This window comes from Rhinopithecus roxellana, chromosome 4 (assembly GCF_007565055.1).
Source record: "Rhinopithecus roxellana isolate Shanxi Qingling chromosome 4, ASM756505v1, whole genome shotgun sequence".
NCBI classification, from domain to species: Eukaryota; Metazoa; Chordata; class Mammalia; order Primates; family Cercopithecidae; genus Rhinopithecus; species Rhinopithecus roxellana.
This window is the reverse complement of record NC_044552.1, coordinates 6,189,099-6,204,561: the sequence shown is the minus strand read 5'-3', so window position 1 is coordinate 6,204,561 and position 15,463 is coordinate 6,189,099. Positions and strand designations below refer to the sequence as shown.

Genomic DNA, 15,463 nt, shown 5'->3' with positions numbered 1-15,463 from the left:
GGCCACGCCCTTCCTGGCTTCGCGCATGCGCCCCGCCCGTCCTGAGGCCCTCCCAACCTGCAGGGGGCGATGAAAGTCCGCTTGCGCTTCGTTTGTAGCCGCTTCCGAGTCAGAGGTCAGACGGTCTAGCGCTGCGTGGGACATGGTGCAGCTGCGACCCCGCGCGTCTCGCGCCCCGGCGTCGGCGGAGGCGATGGTGGACGAGGGCCAGCCAGCCTCGGAGGAGGAGGAGGCGGAGCACGGGCTGTTGCTCGGTCAGCCCAGCAGCGGCGCGGCCGCCGAGCCGCTGGAGGAAGACGAGGAAGGGGACGATGAGTTTGACGACGAGGCCCCGGAGGAGCTGACTTTCGCCAGCGCCCAGGCGGAAGCGAGAGAAGAGGAGCGGCGAGTGCGGGAAACCGTGCGCAGGTTTGGAGCCCGCGGGCGGGCGGGGAGAACCGCCCCTTCTCGTCCCGCTTGTCCTTCCCTTTGCTGACTTGTCACCCTTCCTCCCAGGGATAAAACGCTCCTGAAGGAGAAGAGGAAGCGACGCGAGGAGCTGTTCATCGAACAGAAGGTTAGAGGATAGGGGGGAGGTGTCTTATTAAAACAACCCAGCCTGCGGATAATTCCCGTGGTGGATGTAATTTGGGTTGGTAGGATATTGAGTGGGGAAAAAGTCACCAATATTTCCTGTGACAGTGGTAGAAAGATGCTTGGGCGGGGCGCGGCAGTAGTTTAGGGGGACGAGGTGGGCGGAGCCCGGGATGTCGAGGCTGCCTTGAGCCTAGATTACACCACTGCGCTCCAGCCTGGGCGACGGAGCGAGAGACCCTGTCTCAAAAAAAAAAAAAAAAAAACTCGTTTCCTTTAGTGTCCACCAACTGAAAATAAGAGGTTGCTGTGAGAATTAGGTGATTTGTAAACTGTAAGGGCTGTACAAGACTCGGTGTATGGTTGCTTTGCCAGTTAACGGCTTTCAGTTTGTAACAGTGACCTGAGGGTTGGAATACCGTGGGCACCTTTTCCAGTTTTCGTCAAGTCTTTCAGAGAATATGGAGTTTTGTGGACCCAATCTTCCCATAACTTGGAGTGGAGGCAGTTTCCAACCTAATTCATTTCTTTGCCTAGATGTAGGGCATTCTTAAAAGTGGTAACTTCAGAAGCAACTCCGGACATACTGTGTACATGACTTTATTAATTTTAAACGTTTTCATTCCAAAAGAAAAGAAAACTCCTTCCAGACACTATTTTAGAGAAGTTAACCACAGCTTCACAGACTAAGTAAGTAATGGATCTTCTTATATTACTTGCTTATGTACACCCATCTTTGAATTATATACTGGTACATTTATTTGACTCCATATAGCTGAAGGAATTGTAGAACACAAATTTAAAAGCTACCTTGGTATATGAATTTGGTGCGAAAGAAGGAGGTAACTTTATGTTCAGATTCTTATTTTGCCATTTTTTCAATTCCTGATCCCATTGTGTTCATTCAGTACATTTTGTTGATTGCCTGTCATTATACTAGGGCAGAGTAGGTGGTGGTGAATACAAAGTGTTTTGAATCATTTAGTGGGGTAGCAGGCACTTATCCACAGGCTCTGAAAACTCAATTTGTCCCATACTTGCCTTACCTATCACCAACCTGTCCTTCCTCCCTGTTCCCCACTTCATTTAGCATCTTTGGTGTTTTATGGTTTAAAGCGAAAAGGTATAGTCGTCCTTGGGAATCGGTCAAACCCTACTAAATTTAGCCTTCTAAATATTTGTATTTTTTTTTCCTATCCTCTTTTTCTCTCCTTAAGGTGTTAAATTCAGAAATTTAGCCCCTTTTTGCTTAGGCCAGTGGCTCTCAAATTTTCAGTAAAAAAACTTTACCAAGAGTTACTCAGATCCTGAATACATTAAACATAAGAGCCATTCTATTTGGTGGCAAATTCCCTTTCATCTTGTAAAACCAAGCTCAAGTGTCATCTTTACCTTTTCATTTGGCCCGCCCACCTCCCATCACTTCTGCTTTTGTGTGGCCTTTCTCCTGTGCAAATGCTTCTGTATTGTGTTCTGTCCATTTACATTTCTCTCTCCATTGTTCACTGTCTCCTGTGCCTACACTATTAAATTAATCCTTTGATTTCTCCAAATGAAATGAGGCAGGCCTACTACCATTCACTTCATATTTCAAATACTATATAACTTGTTATTGTTTCACTTGAACTCCATTGCCCATAGCATTTTGCTGCTTTGGAAGCCTAATAGGCTTTCAGATTTAAATTGTGAAGATCTTCCAGTGATTGAGAGTTGGTGGCAGTGTACTGGGGAGTGACTGTTGCTTTCCAAACTGAGAGCTCCTGAGTAGAAACTGAGGGTGTTGGTAATGAAAGGGGGTGTCTTGCTTGTAAAGCCAGATGAAATAATATAACATGTTTTGAGTAACCTTTGCTATCTGCCATTCCAGTCAGTGGTTTTGTTTTTTTCCCTTAGTGTCAAGAAATCGCCAGGAAAGGTCAAAGAAGGTATGACTATTCTAATTTAAATAACTTCTCATGTGTCAAGTGCACTTGCAGATGTTTCCAGGCAAATATGAATGGCCCTTAGAAAGCCAGTACAGGCCTGGCCAAGGTTAGCTGGGGCCTATTCCCTGTATTTCATACAAATAAAAACTGCATCCACATGGGTGTGTAGTGGATGCTTAAAGTGAACTCCAGTAAATTTCCTGATTTATTTTTACATGAATGCTAATTAGCAAATGAAACTCCATTTTTTAGTTAATTTGCAAAAGAAAAATGAAGACTGTGAAAAAGGAAATGACTCCAAGAAAGTTAAAGTACAAAAAGTACAGTCTGTCAGGTAACGAGTCTTTTGTTTCATTTGGGATGTAAAGGAGACCTCTGGGAGTTAAAGTATTGGCTAACGTGGGAAATATTTTAGTTAGTAGTAATTTCAGATTGGATTCTCTGTGGAAAAACCAGTTTTGGGCTGGGCACGGTGGCTCACACTTGTAATCCCAGCACTTTGGGAGGCTGAAGCAGGTGGACTGCTTGAGTCCAGGATTTCAAGACCAGCCTGGGCAACATGGTAAAGCCCAGTCTCTACACAAAATAAAAAAAGTAAGCTGGGCGTGCTGGTGTGCTCTACTAAAATATGAGTGTTAGTCTGTTTCTTGTAGTTCTGTAATTTAGTTTTATCCTATCTGTGCATATACAAAATTAGTTTCATTTATCACGGTGAGACAAATGATAAAAATATTTTATTTTATTTTATTTTTATTTATTTATTTATTTATTTTTGAGACGGAGTCTCGCTCTGTCGCCCGGGCTGGAGTGCAGTGGCCGGATCTCAGCTCACTGCAAGCTCCGCCTCCCGGGTTCACGCCATTCTCCTGCCTCAGCGTCCCGGATAGCTGGGACTACAGGCGCCCACCGCCTCGCCCGGCTAGTTTTTTGTATTTTTTAGTAGAGACGGGGTTTCACCATGTTAGCCAGGATGGTCTGGATCTCCTGACCTCGTGATCCGCCCATCTCGGCCTCCCAAAGTGCTGGGATTACAGGCTTGAGCCACCGCGCCCGGCGATAAAAATATTTTAAAGCAAGCATGTAGGCCGGGTGCAGTGGCTCACGCCCGTAATCCCAGCACTTTGGGAGGCTGAGGCAGGCAAGTTGCTTGAACCTGGGAGGCAGAGGTTGCAGTGAGCTGAGATCACGCAGCCTGAGTGACAGAGACTCTGTCTCGGCGGGGCCGGGGCGGGGGGAAAGCAGGCATGTATTAATTCTTATTTAACCTTTTATATTGATGAACAGCCAGAATAAAAGCTACTTGGCTGTAAGGCTAAAAGACCAAGATCTGAGAGATTCAAGGCAACAAGCAGCACAAGCCTTCATACATAATTCATTATACGGGCCAGGAACCAACAGGACTACTGGTAATTTTTTTATGGACTATTTTCCTCACTTTTTACTGCAGATAAAACTATGAAATGATAAATACCTTTCTTTTCTAGTAAATAAGTTCCTGTCTCTTGCCAACAAGAGGTTACCAGTGAAAAAGGCTGCTGTCCAGTTTTTGAATAATGCTTGGGGTAAGATCCAGCTTTATTCTCCTGTCTCTTAATAGGTTTATATGTTGAATAATGTTGTTTTGAAGGAGATAGTTCATAATTATACTTTTGCCCCTTATAATGGCTTAACTTGTGAAAGACAGGTCAGTGTAGTATGTATATACATCTAATGTATAATAAGCCCACCCAGTTTTAGTAATTATATTCATATAGAGAATTATAAAAATTTTGAATTATGTTTCTCTAATACTCTTACCGTACAACTTTCTATTCTAGGAATCCAGAAAAAACAAAATGCCAAGAGGTTTAAAAGACGGTGGATGGTCAGAAAGATGAAAACTAAGAAGTAAATCAGTGCTAAATGAAGAATCTGTACTTTGTATGTATAGAATTTATCTAATAAATTATTGGTAGATCATTTTAAAGGATCATTATAAAAATCATAAACCTATTTGAGGAATTACTCAACCACATTTCATTCTTATGGAGTAGAACTGTGCCTTGCAATCCTAGAGGAAAAAGTGGTTTAAGAAGGAATTTTCTTTTTAATGTATTTAACTGAATTCAAGCAATACTCATACCAGCAGTAGCACCTCGTCTACTCTTCCCCAACTAGTGGGTGGGAGGGGTGGCAAAAATGGCACGGACAAAAAGGAGAAATGGACATTCCAGAAAAGTCTCCAACTGCAGCCCTTAGACAGTTTGCTGTTAAAGATTCAGTGGACAAAATATAGCTAACAGCTTTTAAGTTTTTACTTTTAACCAGTCTGGGGATTTGCTTGCCTGGTGAGTCTCATATGCCATATTATGAATATGAAAAAAATGAAGTTAATTTCCTCTTGCCTTTCTGTGTCACCCATAATATCAGGTTTAACCCTAAACCAGGGATGCCAGTAAACTAAAGGCAGTTTTAGGTTGTAGAACTCAGATTAATTGTAGAAACCATTAATTTTAATTGCTCTAATTTTCATATTAATCATAAAAAGTATGCAAGTACCTAATATATAAACTCAGTTGACACTGTATCTGTAGAAGTAAATTTTTAATGGCTGGTTAATTATATCACTACATTTTATTGCAATATAGTACTCATTTAAGCACTTAAAAATGGAAGGTGTACAAAGATTAAATTAAGACACGGTAAATTGACTAAATATTTGGTTTTTATATAAATAAAGGTCATAACCACACCGTTGACATGTAATACTGTTATAATACAACAGTTAAACTTGTGAGTCTACAACAGAAGTCATCTGTAGTTAAACAGGAAACAAAGTTGAAAAAGACCATGTTAAAACAAAACTACTGGGACTAACAGGTCGGGATTGTAAGTAGCAACAAACATATTCACTCAGCTCCTGAGTATTTCAAGTTTTACAGTACACATTAAAAATGATTTCTTCCATCAACACTATAAATTCAAACTGTCGGATGTTTATGCATTTTGCAAGTTACACTGATTGAATGCTTATATGGGAGTGGGGGTCGGAACATCTCCCAATTTGAAGTTTACATCACCCACATGCTAACACAAACACAACTTGTTCCATTTCCTTCCCCTCTCTCCCCCCTCCCCCACAAAGAAGGCAGGATTTTTGGTTTCTTTTAGGTAATTGTTTTAAAGGATTTGTGATGATCAATTTGAACGTCTGAAATTCAGTAATATTTAACTCTTAGACAACTAAGAGGTTAAAGATGGAAAATAATTTCTCCTAACACTAAGTTAGAAAATCATTTGCATCATGCTGTAAACTAGGAAGCAATGTAAAGCGACAAAAACCTGTCCCCAGTACATAATTTAAAAAATCTAAATTTCAAATCAGCAGAGCTGGTCTACTTCCATGTTGACTATATGCCACAATATAAGTGTGAGCTCTTGAAATGCATAGCTAATGTAGGTAGTCTTCCACTGTGGCAAATGCGCAGGATCCAATTCCTGATCGAGCCATCAGTCCTAGACATTGTGTGGCCTGTCCCATTGCTAGGGCAAGTGGAGGTTGCTTTGGCAGATTGTGGGTTTCTGAGGAAAAATAATTTAAAAATGAAAACAGCAATTAGCAAGACATTTTAAAAAACATTTCAATCAGGAGAATACTGCATGACTTTAAAAACTACCACTCCCATACTACTCTGAAATATCAGCAAATGAAGGTTCCTAAGCAAAAGATAGATACCTTGGACGTACTATTCTGACAAGGCAGTATGGGTATTTTGTATTCAGCGATAAGATAAACTCTTGCAGAATCAGACTTTTAAAGTATCAGATACTAAAAAGCTGATTTCCATATTAACTATGATGGGAAAGGTACAACTTTTTATCTGATATTTGGAGTGGAGAGTAAGGAATTATTTCCCTTCTGGTTGATCAAAGTCAGCTGATACTAAAACTAAAAAGGCACCAGGTTTTCATTACGAGTTTCCACTGATGGGTTCTTCCACCTCTGTGGATGGGACCAAACTGAGGCTGCCTAGCCATCTCCAAGGCATATATAGGTAATGTTATTTGGGCTGGTGGGGAGTAGGTGTTGGTGGTGACAGTGAGAGACCATACAGCAGAGCCACCCTGCAGTTTTGGAGGTGCTAATTTACGATGGACAGTTCAGACATTTTAAAAAAATGCCAATAAGTTTTCAGGGTCCTGTATATCATAAGTTTCTTTGTCAGACATTTGTAGTACAAATGCAATAATTACCAAAATTTGTTCCTTGCCAGAGATGAAAAAAATGAACTAATGGTAAAAGTGGCCAGACTCAGAAGCTGGTAATTTCTCTTTATGAGAAGGCAGTGTCCAACTAATCAATAAAATTACTAATCAGTTCTTTATAGGCACAGTTGACAACAAAGGGCAAAAACAGTGACACATGGCTAGGAAGGCTCCATATGGTTTAACTCCACTCTTGGTTCAGAGGATGCAAACTGATGGTGGGAGAAGAAGAAATTTGCAAAAGGGAAAAAGCATAATATCAAAAAGAAGCAAATTCAGGACTTAGAAAACAAAACAAAAACAGGATTAAGAATAAAAGTGTGCAAAAAAGGCACGTAGACTGGTGAGAAAGTATGGTGTCTTGAGGGTTCACAGGGAAGACCGTGCTCAAAGGCAAGCATCTACAGGGAATATTTTTTAAATTTTATTTTGGTCAAAGGAAGCATCTGGTGATACATCTTTAACTTTTTTGGATATATGAAATTTTCATAACACTATATACAGATGGCCCTACATAATAGCATGGTATTTATAAACATACATACCCATCTATAGCAATTTAATAATTGTGTCATTAATTTTATAGGAATCACATGCATTTATATTAATAAGATTAAGCACTATTTATAGCTGATTCTACATAATACAGCACAATATGTCAGAGTACATGTGTCTATAGATAATGGTGCTCAATTAAATTCCCTTGAAGAACTCAAATTAAAGAAAACGGGTCACTTTTTCTCAAATTCTTTCCAAGATTAGTATCATCTAATAATTAGGTCTTAATGATTACCTACAATATGATAACTTCAAAAAGACAATTACAGTAAACCATAATTTTCTGTACAATTCCAGCATTATTACTAAGTTACTTTTATCAATGGAGCTAAATGAATTTTGTAGAACCAATGAAAATACAACACATTTACCAAAGAAAATTCACATTTATATACAAATCCTAAGTTTCAGAGAACTACAGCACTAAGGACACTACTCCTATTCCCAAACTTCAGTACTGATCCTTAAAACAAATTAATAAATTTTCTAAGGGCAAAGAAACAGACAGGCTCAAATATGAATGCTTTTGCTTGCTTCCTTTACATTCTTGCCATAAGAGTCCTGGCCCTCATTTGCAAGTCTCCTTATCTAAATCACTCTTTAATCTACTTTTTGTGGCACTGCCCTCATCTTCCTAAGATAGTTTGAGATATGTGACTAAGTCTCTGAACCTTGCAGGGCCAAACAGCACAGCACAGACTTCTAAACTAGACTGGAGTCCCAATTACCTGGGAATTAGACTCTAAAGTCAAATAAAAACTCACTCTTGACGCAAATTACCTTTGATGAGAACTGCCCAAAACTCAAATTTGTTTTATGCAAACAATCGACCATACCACATTTATATAGAAATGCACAATATGTGCAGTTATACAATTCATACAAAAAGTATTTGTTCAGTATATAAACACTATAATCATACACTCTACAGTGAGTTGCTCATAGGAATGGCAACAAAGCAGGAACATCGAATTAGAGTTTCGCACTTCATGCTCACTCCTGGCTAAGCCTCACCTTTTAAATTGCTTTTCTCTTCCTCACCCACCCTTTTTATTGGGTGAGGGTATGTAGTTGAATCTGGCTAATATAAATGCAAATAGAATTTGACATCAAGGCTTGGTCCTGCAGGGTACTCACAAGTCACCTGGAAGGCCCTTCATAAGCATGGTGGGAGCTGTAATACCTGTGGCTTAGGCTGCCACTACCCATTGCAAATAGCTCAAGCAAAATGGTGGGGAACAAGGTAGCAGGGGAGCACCAGGTAGGAACCCTGCCCTCTACTGGATCAGTTTGAGCTTCTCTGATACTCAAGCTCTTCACTCCCTTATTTCCATTCTCATTCTCTCCATCAAAACCTCTATTTCTTGACCTTGATTTTCTTCAAATGTACCCTGTTCCCTTCTAGCCTAACTCGTGACAATTATTAATCTATGTTCTTGTTAACATTCTCCGATTCCTTCTACAACAGCCAAACTAGAGAATGCCACTCAATTGCTAGCCTAGAAATCAGTAGCAGAAAATGCCTTTCACTACTGAGGGCTGTAAGGAATGCCTCTGGTAGGGCAATAGTTTGAATTACACAAAAGAACCACCAAATCTCCGTGGCTACCAGAAATGCTTACATACATGCACAAAAAAACTTCTATTTCCCAAACATCCCAAGTTGTACCCCATTTTACTGTTTTTATTCTATTTAAATCCATTTGAATCTGGAATTAAAGGAGGGGGGTTTCTATATTTTAGGTATTTTTATATTTTAAAAATATAGAAAACATTCTCCTTATGATTTTACCAAAGTACAAATGCCAGTACAAACACCCTCGCTTAAATTTTCAGAGAATCTAGTTGAAATTGTGCCTTATTTGGCTTTACTTACCTAATATTGCACTGTTAAGAGCTGAGCACACAGGTTCTCTCTGAATCGGGTCAAGCTGATTTCCAACTGGGCTGTTCCAGGGATCTGAATATGCTAGTAAACTGAATGCATCCTGTTGAAAACACACCAATTTTGTTTTAATTCAAATAGTTCAACTCTTATGCTCACAAATGTTTCCAAGTTGGGAGGTAAAATATGGCTTCCAGGCACTAGACTAATGTAACCTTTAAACCCAGTTATTCCTAGCACTAGGATGCTTTACATTTTTGAACAATTAAATTATGCAGCAAAGCCTAATTTATTTTCATTTTTCCTGTGGACAGCCACTCTCATTCATCTTCCTCCCATCCCTAAACACAAAACAGAAAAAAAAAAAATTTCAAAGGAATGAACTAGTACAGGTGTAGGGAGTGGAAGGCAAAACATTCAGTTGTTTTACTTCACAATTTATTACTACTGATAGGAATGTGACAGTCAAAGGAGAGGGCCTGCCTGCATTTCCTTTTTTCAACAGATTTAGGAACTGGACACATCTCACTGGATGTCATCTTCTCAAATTCAGTTATGAAAAAATTGAACAGGCTGCCCTTCAGGACCTGTTTTATGCATTCAGTTATTTCCAGCTACTCTCAAGCCACTCTTCTTCAAAACTTAAAATAACTGACAGTCTTCTTTTCAAACAACTACTTTATATTTTTGTCTTCTTTCTGTGGGAGGCACATACTAATGGTGGTTTCAGATACTGGCTTCAAATCCAAGCCCCACCACTAACTGGCTGTGTGGCCTTTGGCAAGTAACTGGTGATGATAACCAAAGAAATGCAAATAAGCAATTTTAAGATACTAACATATGTTAAACCCACTAAAGTAGCATTAATGTAATAGTGCCATTGGTACGTTCTTTTATTACTGCTGGTAAAAGTTGGTAGAGGGTTTCTGAAAACCAGTATAGCAACATATAATGAGTGCCACAATAATGTTCATATTATTTGACTCACTTCTATTTCTAGAACTTTATCTCAGTGGAATAATGTGAAGAAACAAAGATGCATGTATAAAGATGTCACTAAAGCATCTGACATAAAAGCAAATGGAAAAATCCAACAACAAAGCAATGTTGAAATAAACCTATACAGCAACAATAAAGTATCATGGAGCCTTTTGTGTTTTTTGAGACAGGGTCTCGCTATGTCACCCAGGCTGGAGTGCAGTGGTGCAATCACAGCTCACTGCAGCCTTGAACTCCTAGGATCAAGCAATCCTCTTGCCTCAGCCTCCCAAAGTGTTGGGATTACAGGTGTGAGCTGCCACACCCAGCCTCGTGTAGCCATTTAAAAATAATTGGAAGTAATACATAGAAACTGGGAGGAAATAAATTCTTACGACAAAACAATACAAAATAGTGCCACTACGGTTATTAGCTAGTTAAAATACATGCACATGGGAGTTCAGGCACAAAACTGAAAATACCTGAAATATGTAGCATTATGGGTTATTTTAAAGCAAACAACATTACCTCAGTGAAATAACTTCTGAGAGAAATATGACATTTAGGTAGGATTTTCAAATTGTACTCATACTTGGTTTAGAATCTGGAGCAGTTTCTAAATAGGGTGACTCAGTGGTTCTATTGCTACCTCAGTTACTAGACTAAAGGCTCCTTGCAGGCTGGGGTTCATTCGTACTGGACTTTCCAGAGTCCCTACAACAATGCCTCTCCACACTGCAAAAACTCAATAAACAGCTGCTCAACAAACAATTTAAGAGTTCTTCTGGGAGCCAATGGAAGACGTAGCAGATAATGAACAAAGACAACAGGAAAGAGGAAAGACTGAAAAAACTAAAAGGAAAAAGGTCAAGAGAAACTGTGTGCCACCTGACCTTCAACATTAATCAAATCTCTCTGTCTCTCGTGTGTTTGGATGTGCATGAACTTCTGAGTCACATGACTCAAAGTTTATGCAAACCTAAAAGTGAGATTTTTAAAAAAATGCTACAATTACAAGTGAACTGAAGTGATGAATAAAAAGAAGTGGAATGATTTCTAAACCTGTTTTCATGTTGCCCTCAAATCATCCGGCCTTTGTTCTCTGGCTACTTACAAGGTGGGTCAGTTACTCACCTTATCCCTATCTAGATCAAGGTAAGTTTGGGAAATGAGATGGAACCAGCTCAGAGTATTAAGAAAGTCTCTGAGAGTAGCTGGCATTTGCTTAGAAGTTAGAGGTGCAAAATCAAAGATATCTATACTCTTTAGATGAAGATGATACATCTTCACACACTTCAGTTTATAACCAAGGAGTATCTTTGGGAATTGGCCATATAATGCCATCTTCTGAGCTTCATGTAAATAAGAATCAAACACAAAGTAAGCTAATGGAGTATAATCTTAAATTTTCAAAGGTACTTCGTCCTGCTCAATTAGCATGAGGTTTTAACAAGAAAGCCAAGTCAGATAGCCTAGTGTAAAAACAGTCTACGAATTCTTTAAAAAAAAAAAAAATTTTTTTTAATTTCCAAATATGCCCTAAAACAATAGTACTCAAAGTATGGTTCAGGGACACCTGGGTCCAAGAACCTTTCAGGGGGTCTGTGAAGTCAAAATTATTTTTATAACAGTACTAAGATGTTCCTTGCCCTTTTCCCTTTCATTTCCTCATGACTATACAGTGGAATTTTCCAGGGGCACATGATGTGGTATCACAACAGACTAAAGGCAGTCTGGTCTTGTATGTGAATACAGCTCACCTATTAAACCAAGCAATAAAGAGACTTAACAAAAAAATATAAAGCAATGCCACTCTTCTCATTTTTCTTTTTTTTTAAGAGACAAGGTCTCACTATGTTGCGCAGGCTAAAACTGAACTCCTGGGCTCAAGTGATCCTCCTGCCTCAGCCTCCTGAGTAGCTGGGATTAGAGCCATGCACCACTGTGCCAGCTCTTCTTTTTGTTTGGGGAAGATAATTATTTTTCATAAAAATAACTTGCTACTTATTTAATGGATTTATTTTAACATGAATAGCTTTAATTTTAATAAGGTAAATATCGATAGATGTAACACATTATATAAACAAAAACTCTTCGAGGATCCTTAATTTTTTTTTTTGAGACAGAGTTTTGCTCTTGTTGCCCAGGCTGGAGTGCAATGGGGCGATCTCGACTCACCGCAACCTCCACCTCCCCAGTTCAAGCGAGTCTCCTATCTCAGTCCCCCGAGTAGCTGGGATTACAGGCATGTGCCACCACGCCCGGCTAATTTTTTGTATTTTTAGTAGATACGGGGTTTCCCCATGTTGGTCAGGCTGGTCTCGAACTCCCGACCTCAGGTGATCCACCCGCCTCGGCCTTCCAAAGTGCTGGGATTACAGGCATGAGCCACCATGCCTGGTCCCTTAATAATTTTTAAAGGATTCAGACACCAAGTATGTTGAAAACCACCACCCTAAGACATCCTCAGTACCAACCAAAGAAGTACTCAGTTTCCAAATGGGTAATTTCAGACACCTAAAATAACAAAGAGCCTAAATGTTAAGTTTCTTCTTAGCACTCCTAGTACCAGAAAAAGTTCTACCAAGTTGCATAGTAATGAAAATTCCCAATGTGGAAAAATCTGTTTTACTTTTCAAATGAATTCTACTTCAATTTAATAAGCATAGATTGACTACCTTACAATGGAGGCATAGTCAATTAAGATAAATATTTAAAAGGGGAGGAGTTAAGCTGGACACAGTGGCTCATGCCTATAATCCCAGCATTTTCAGAGGTCAAGGCAGGAGGACTGCTTGAGGCCCAGAGTCAAGACCGGCCTTGGCAACACAGTGAGCCCTCATCTCTACAAAGTTGAAAAATAAAAAATAAATAAATACGAAAAAGAGGAGTTTTGGCAGTCTGACTTCATGGAAATCTTAATCTCCTCAGGCAAATATGGACAGTCATTTTCCAGGCATACGAATGTCTGATTTGACTTTTTTTTTTTTTTTTTGAGAGGGAGTCTGGCTCTGTCGTCCAGGCTGGAGTGCAGTGGCGTAATCTTGGCTCACTGCAACCTCTGCCTCTCGGGTTCATGCCATTCTCCTGCCTCAGCCTCCTAAGTAACTGGGACTACAGATGCCTACCACCACGCCCGGCTAATTTTTTGTATTTTTAGTAGAGACGGGGTTTCACCATGTTAGCCAGGATGGTCTCGATCTCTTGACCTCGTGATCCACCCACCTTGGCCTCCCAAAGTGCTGGGATTACAGGCATGAGCCACCACACCCGGCCTGATTTGACTTTTTAAATTAAACTTGTTTCAATTGCATAATCCACCAATTATTTTTTATCTAGCACAAAAATAATAATTTAACCTTTTGGATAGCTCAAGGTAACCACTAGAAATAGCAGTTTTTATACTATGGAGTAGATGAAGTACGAAGTATGATAAATACACCTGTCTTCCCATCTCAGCTAGGGAAAAATACAAGATTGCATGCCTTTAACTTGAGGTGTTATCGGTGGCTCTATAACCCATCCTAGGCCAGGCAAGCATGTTATGTCCTACACATGTGCTGTTTCAGATTTCAGATTTTTTCAAATTTTAAAATATTTACTAACTGAGCATCTCTAATCTAAAAATCCAAAATGTTCCCATGAGCATATCCTTGTGCATCATGTTAGCACTCTAAGTATCAGATTCTGCAGCATTTCAGATTTTCAGATTAGGGATACTCAACCTATACCAACTCTCAGTCCAGGTCAGGAAGATAAAGCAGAAGGAATCTTTTGCCCTTTCCTACCATCCCTCAACATCAGTCTCAAGGCCACTGCATTCATCTCCCCTTTAATTTTTCAGTCTTCTTCCAAAATATTCAGAAGAAAATGTTTACAATGAACCAACTGTTAAAGAGCTGTACATCTCTACAACTGCAATGTTGACTTAAGTTAGGAGAAAGCCCCTCCACCTTAAACTGGTAGACAAAACTGTGGCTACTTTACTGAATTAGATCACATGCATCCTACCAGCTCATGGACAACAATCCAGAAGAGACTTTAAAATGTATTTTAACTGTTCTGGCCATGAAAAGTGACCCAATTCTTCACTAATCCCCATTAAAATGAGAACCATGTGTTATACATCCAAATTGCTATAACCCTGAACAGTATTTACTAAAATAAAATCTCAGATTTGTAGTTTTATCTGCACACCCACATTTTTCCTAGTAACTGCTGATTTTACAGCTGAGAAAATGAAACTAAGAAACTAAGTTAACGAGGACACACAATGTTGATCAGCACTAGTACTGGGATTTAATCCTTTTTTTTTTTTTTTGCTTTAGTACAATGCTCTTTCCAGCAGATCAGAACTGCCTAACTTCTTCAAACATTTCCACTCTCAAATGGGCAAGGAGCCAGGGGGAAGGTCAGGTCCAAGTTCCCTAACAAGAATTTCTGGTACACTGCTCAATGTTTCGCAAAACCACATTTTAGTTACTTTGACACATTTATAATTTTTCAAGAAAAAATATATTCACCTTCAACATTTTTTTATTTGCAGTGTTCTTGCCACAGTCTCTCCTTAGCTGTTCACTCATCGCTTGCAGCTCTCGTCCAAAGTGGATCATTCTTTCTATGGCAGCCTGACTTCCTCCACACAACTGGCGTCTCAACTGACTTGAATCAACTTCTGTAAGAAAAACAGACAAGTATTTTACTACCTTATGGAATGGAGTATAATGAAGACATGAACATACATTTCTTATAACATTTTGTACATTTAGTAACTATTCCCTAATATTTCATCTAAATATGCAGATTGTTAAAAATTCATTTTTAATTTAACATGAAACTGCAGCAAAAAGATATACTTTATTTAGCTCTCAAGAGTCTAGGATCCAGTATTCAGCATGCAGTTGAGAGGGGACAACCTTTCAGTGTTAGATGGTACTTACGTCAGAAAAAATTTTTAGAAAAAGTGTAATTCCCAAACTACATTAAGCAACATTTACAAAAAAGAAAAAAGAAAAGGAAAACCGTAATAATGCCACTCGGGCTACCTTAATTGACATAGTAGAGATGTAATAAAATGTTCAAGAAAGCTAAGAAAAGCTAAATGACTACAATAAAAATACAGAAGACAGCATATTATACTAATTGAAAAGATTAAATGCACTACTTTTAGAAAAATACCACTTTGAGAAAATACTTTTTTTTTTTTTTTTTTTTTTTTTTGGAGTCTCACTCAGTCACCCAAGCTGGAGTGCAGTGGTGTGATAGCTCACTGCAACCTCCGCCTCCCCGGTTCAAGCAA

The 15,463-nt window shown here is 39.2% G+C and overlaps 2 protein-coding genes across 4 annotated transcripts in view; one reads left to right on the top strand and one right to left on the bottom strand.

The window, feature by feature from the left end:
- Nucleotides 1-99: 99 nt before the first annotated feature.
- NOL7 (nucleolar protein 7) lies at nucleotides 100-15,160 on the top strand. 3 transcript variants are annotated; one of them, XM_010376406.2, is made up of 9 exons: nucleotides 100-408; nucleotides 496-556; nucleotides 1,205-1,263; nucleotides 2,467-2,498; nucleotides 2,751-2,832; nucleotides 3,783-3,904; nucleotides 3,983-4,060; nucleotides 4,316-4,418; nucleotides 14,711-15,160. In XM_010376406.2, the coding sequence occupies exons 1-8, from the start codon at nucleotides 143-145 to the stop codon at nucleotides 4,387-4,389; spliced, it is 774 nt and encodes a 257-aa protein (XP_010374708.1). In that variant the 5' UTR covers nucleotides 100-142; the 3' UTR covers nucleotides 4,390-4,418; nucleotides 14,711-15,160. The 3 variants fall into 3 exon arrangements, with proteins under 3 accessions (XP_010374708.1, XP_010374709.1, XP_010374707.1); XM_010376407.2 differs by lacking the exon at nucleotides 14,711-15,160 and adding an exon at nucleotides 10,187-10,380; XM_010376405.2 differs by lacking the exon at nucleotides 14,711-15,160 and having other exon boundaries at nucleotides 4,316-4,768.
- The window catches only part of RANBP9 (RAN binding protein 9), a 93,526-nt gene continuing 83,127 nt past the window's right edge, over nucleotides 5,065-15,463 (bottom strand). The window contains exons 12-14 of the mRNA XM_010376408.2: nucleotides 14,688-14,839; nucleotides 9,178-9,289; nucleotides 5,065-6,059 (exon numbers count right to left, since the gene is read on the bottom strand). Of these exons, the coding sequence (XP_010374710.2) occupies nucleotides 5,929-6,059; nucleotides 9,178-9,289; nucleotides 14,688-14,839 (395 nt within the window). The 3' untranslated portion in view covers nucleotides 5,065-5,928. The remainder of the gene's footprint in view (nucleotides 6,060-9,177; nucleotides 9,290-14,687; nucleotides 14,840-15,463) is intronic.

Excerpts from the sequence above, each read along its gene's own strand:
- NOL7 (XM_010376406.2), top strand. The coding sequence starts at position 143 with ATGGTGCAGCTGCGACCCCGCGCGTCTCGCGCCCCGGCGTCGGCGGAG. Across the intron at positions 3,905-3,982 it reads AGGAACCAACAGGACTACTG|TAAATAAGTTCCTGTCTCTT; the intron begins GTAATTTTTTTA and ends TTTCTTTTCTAG. Across the intron at positions 4,061-4,315 it reads GTTTTTGAATAATGCTTGGG|GAATCCAGAAAAAACAAAAT; the intron begins GTAAGATCCAGC and ends TTTCTATTCTAG.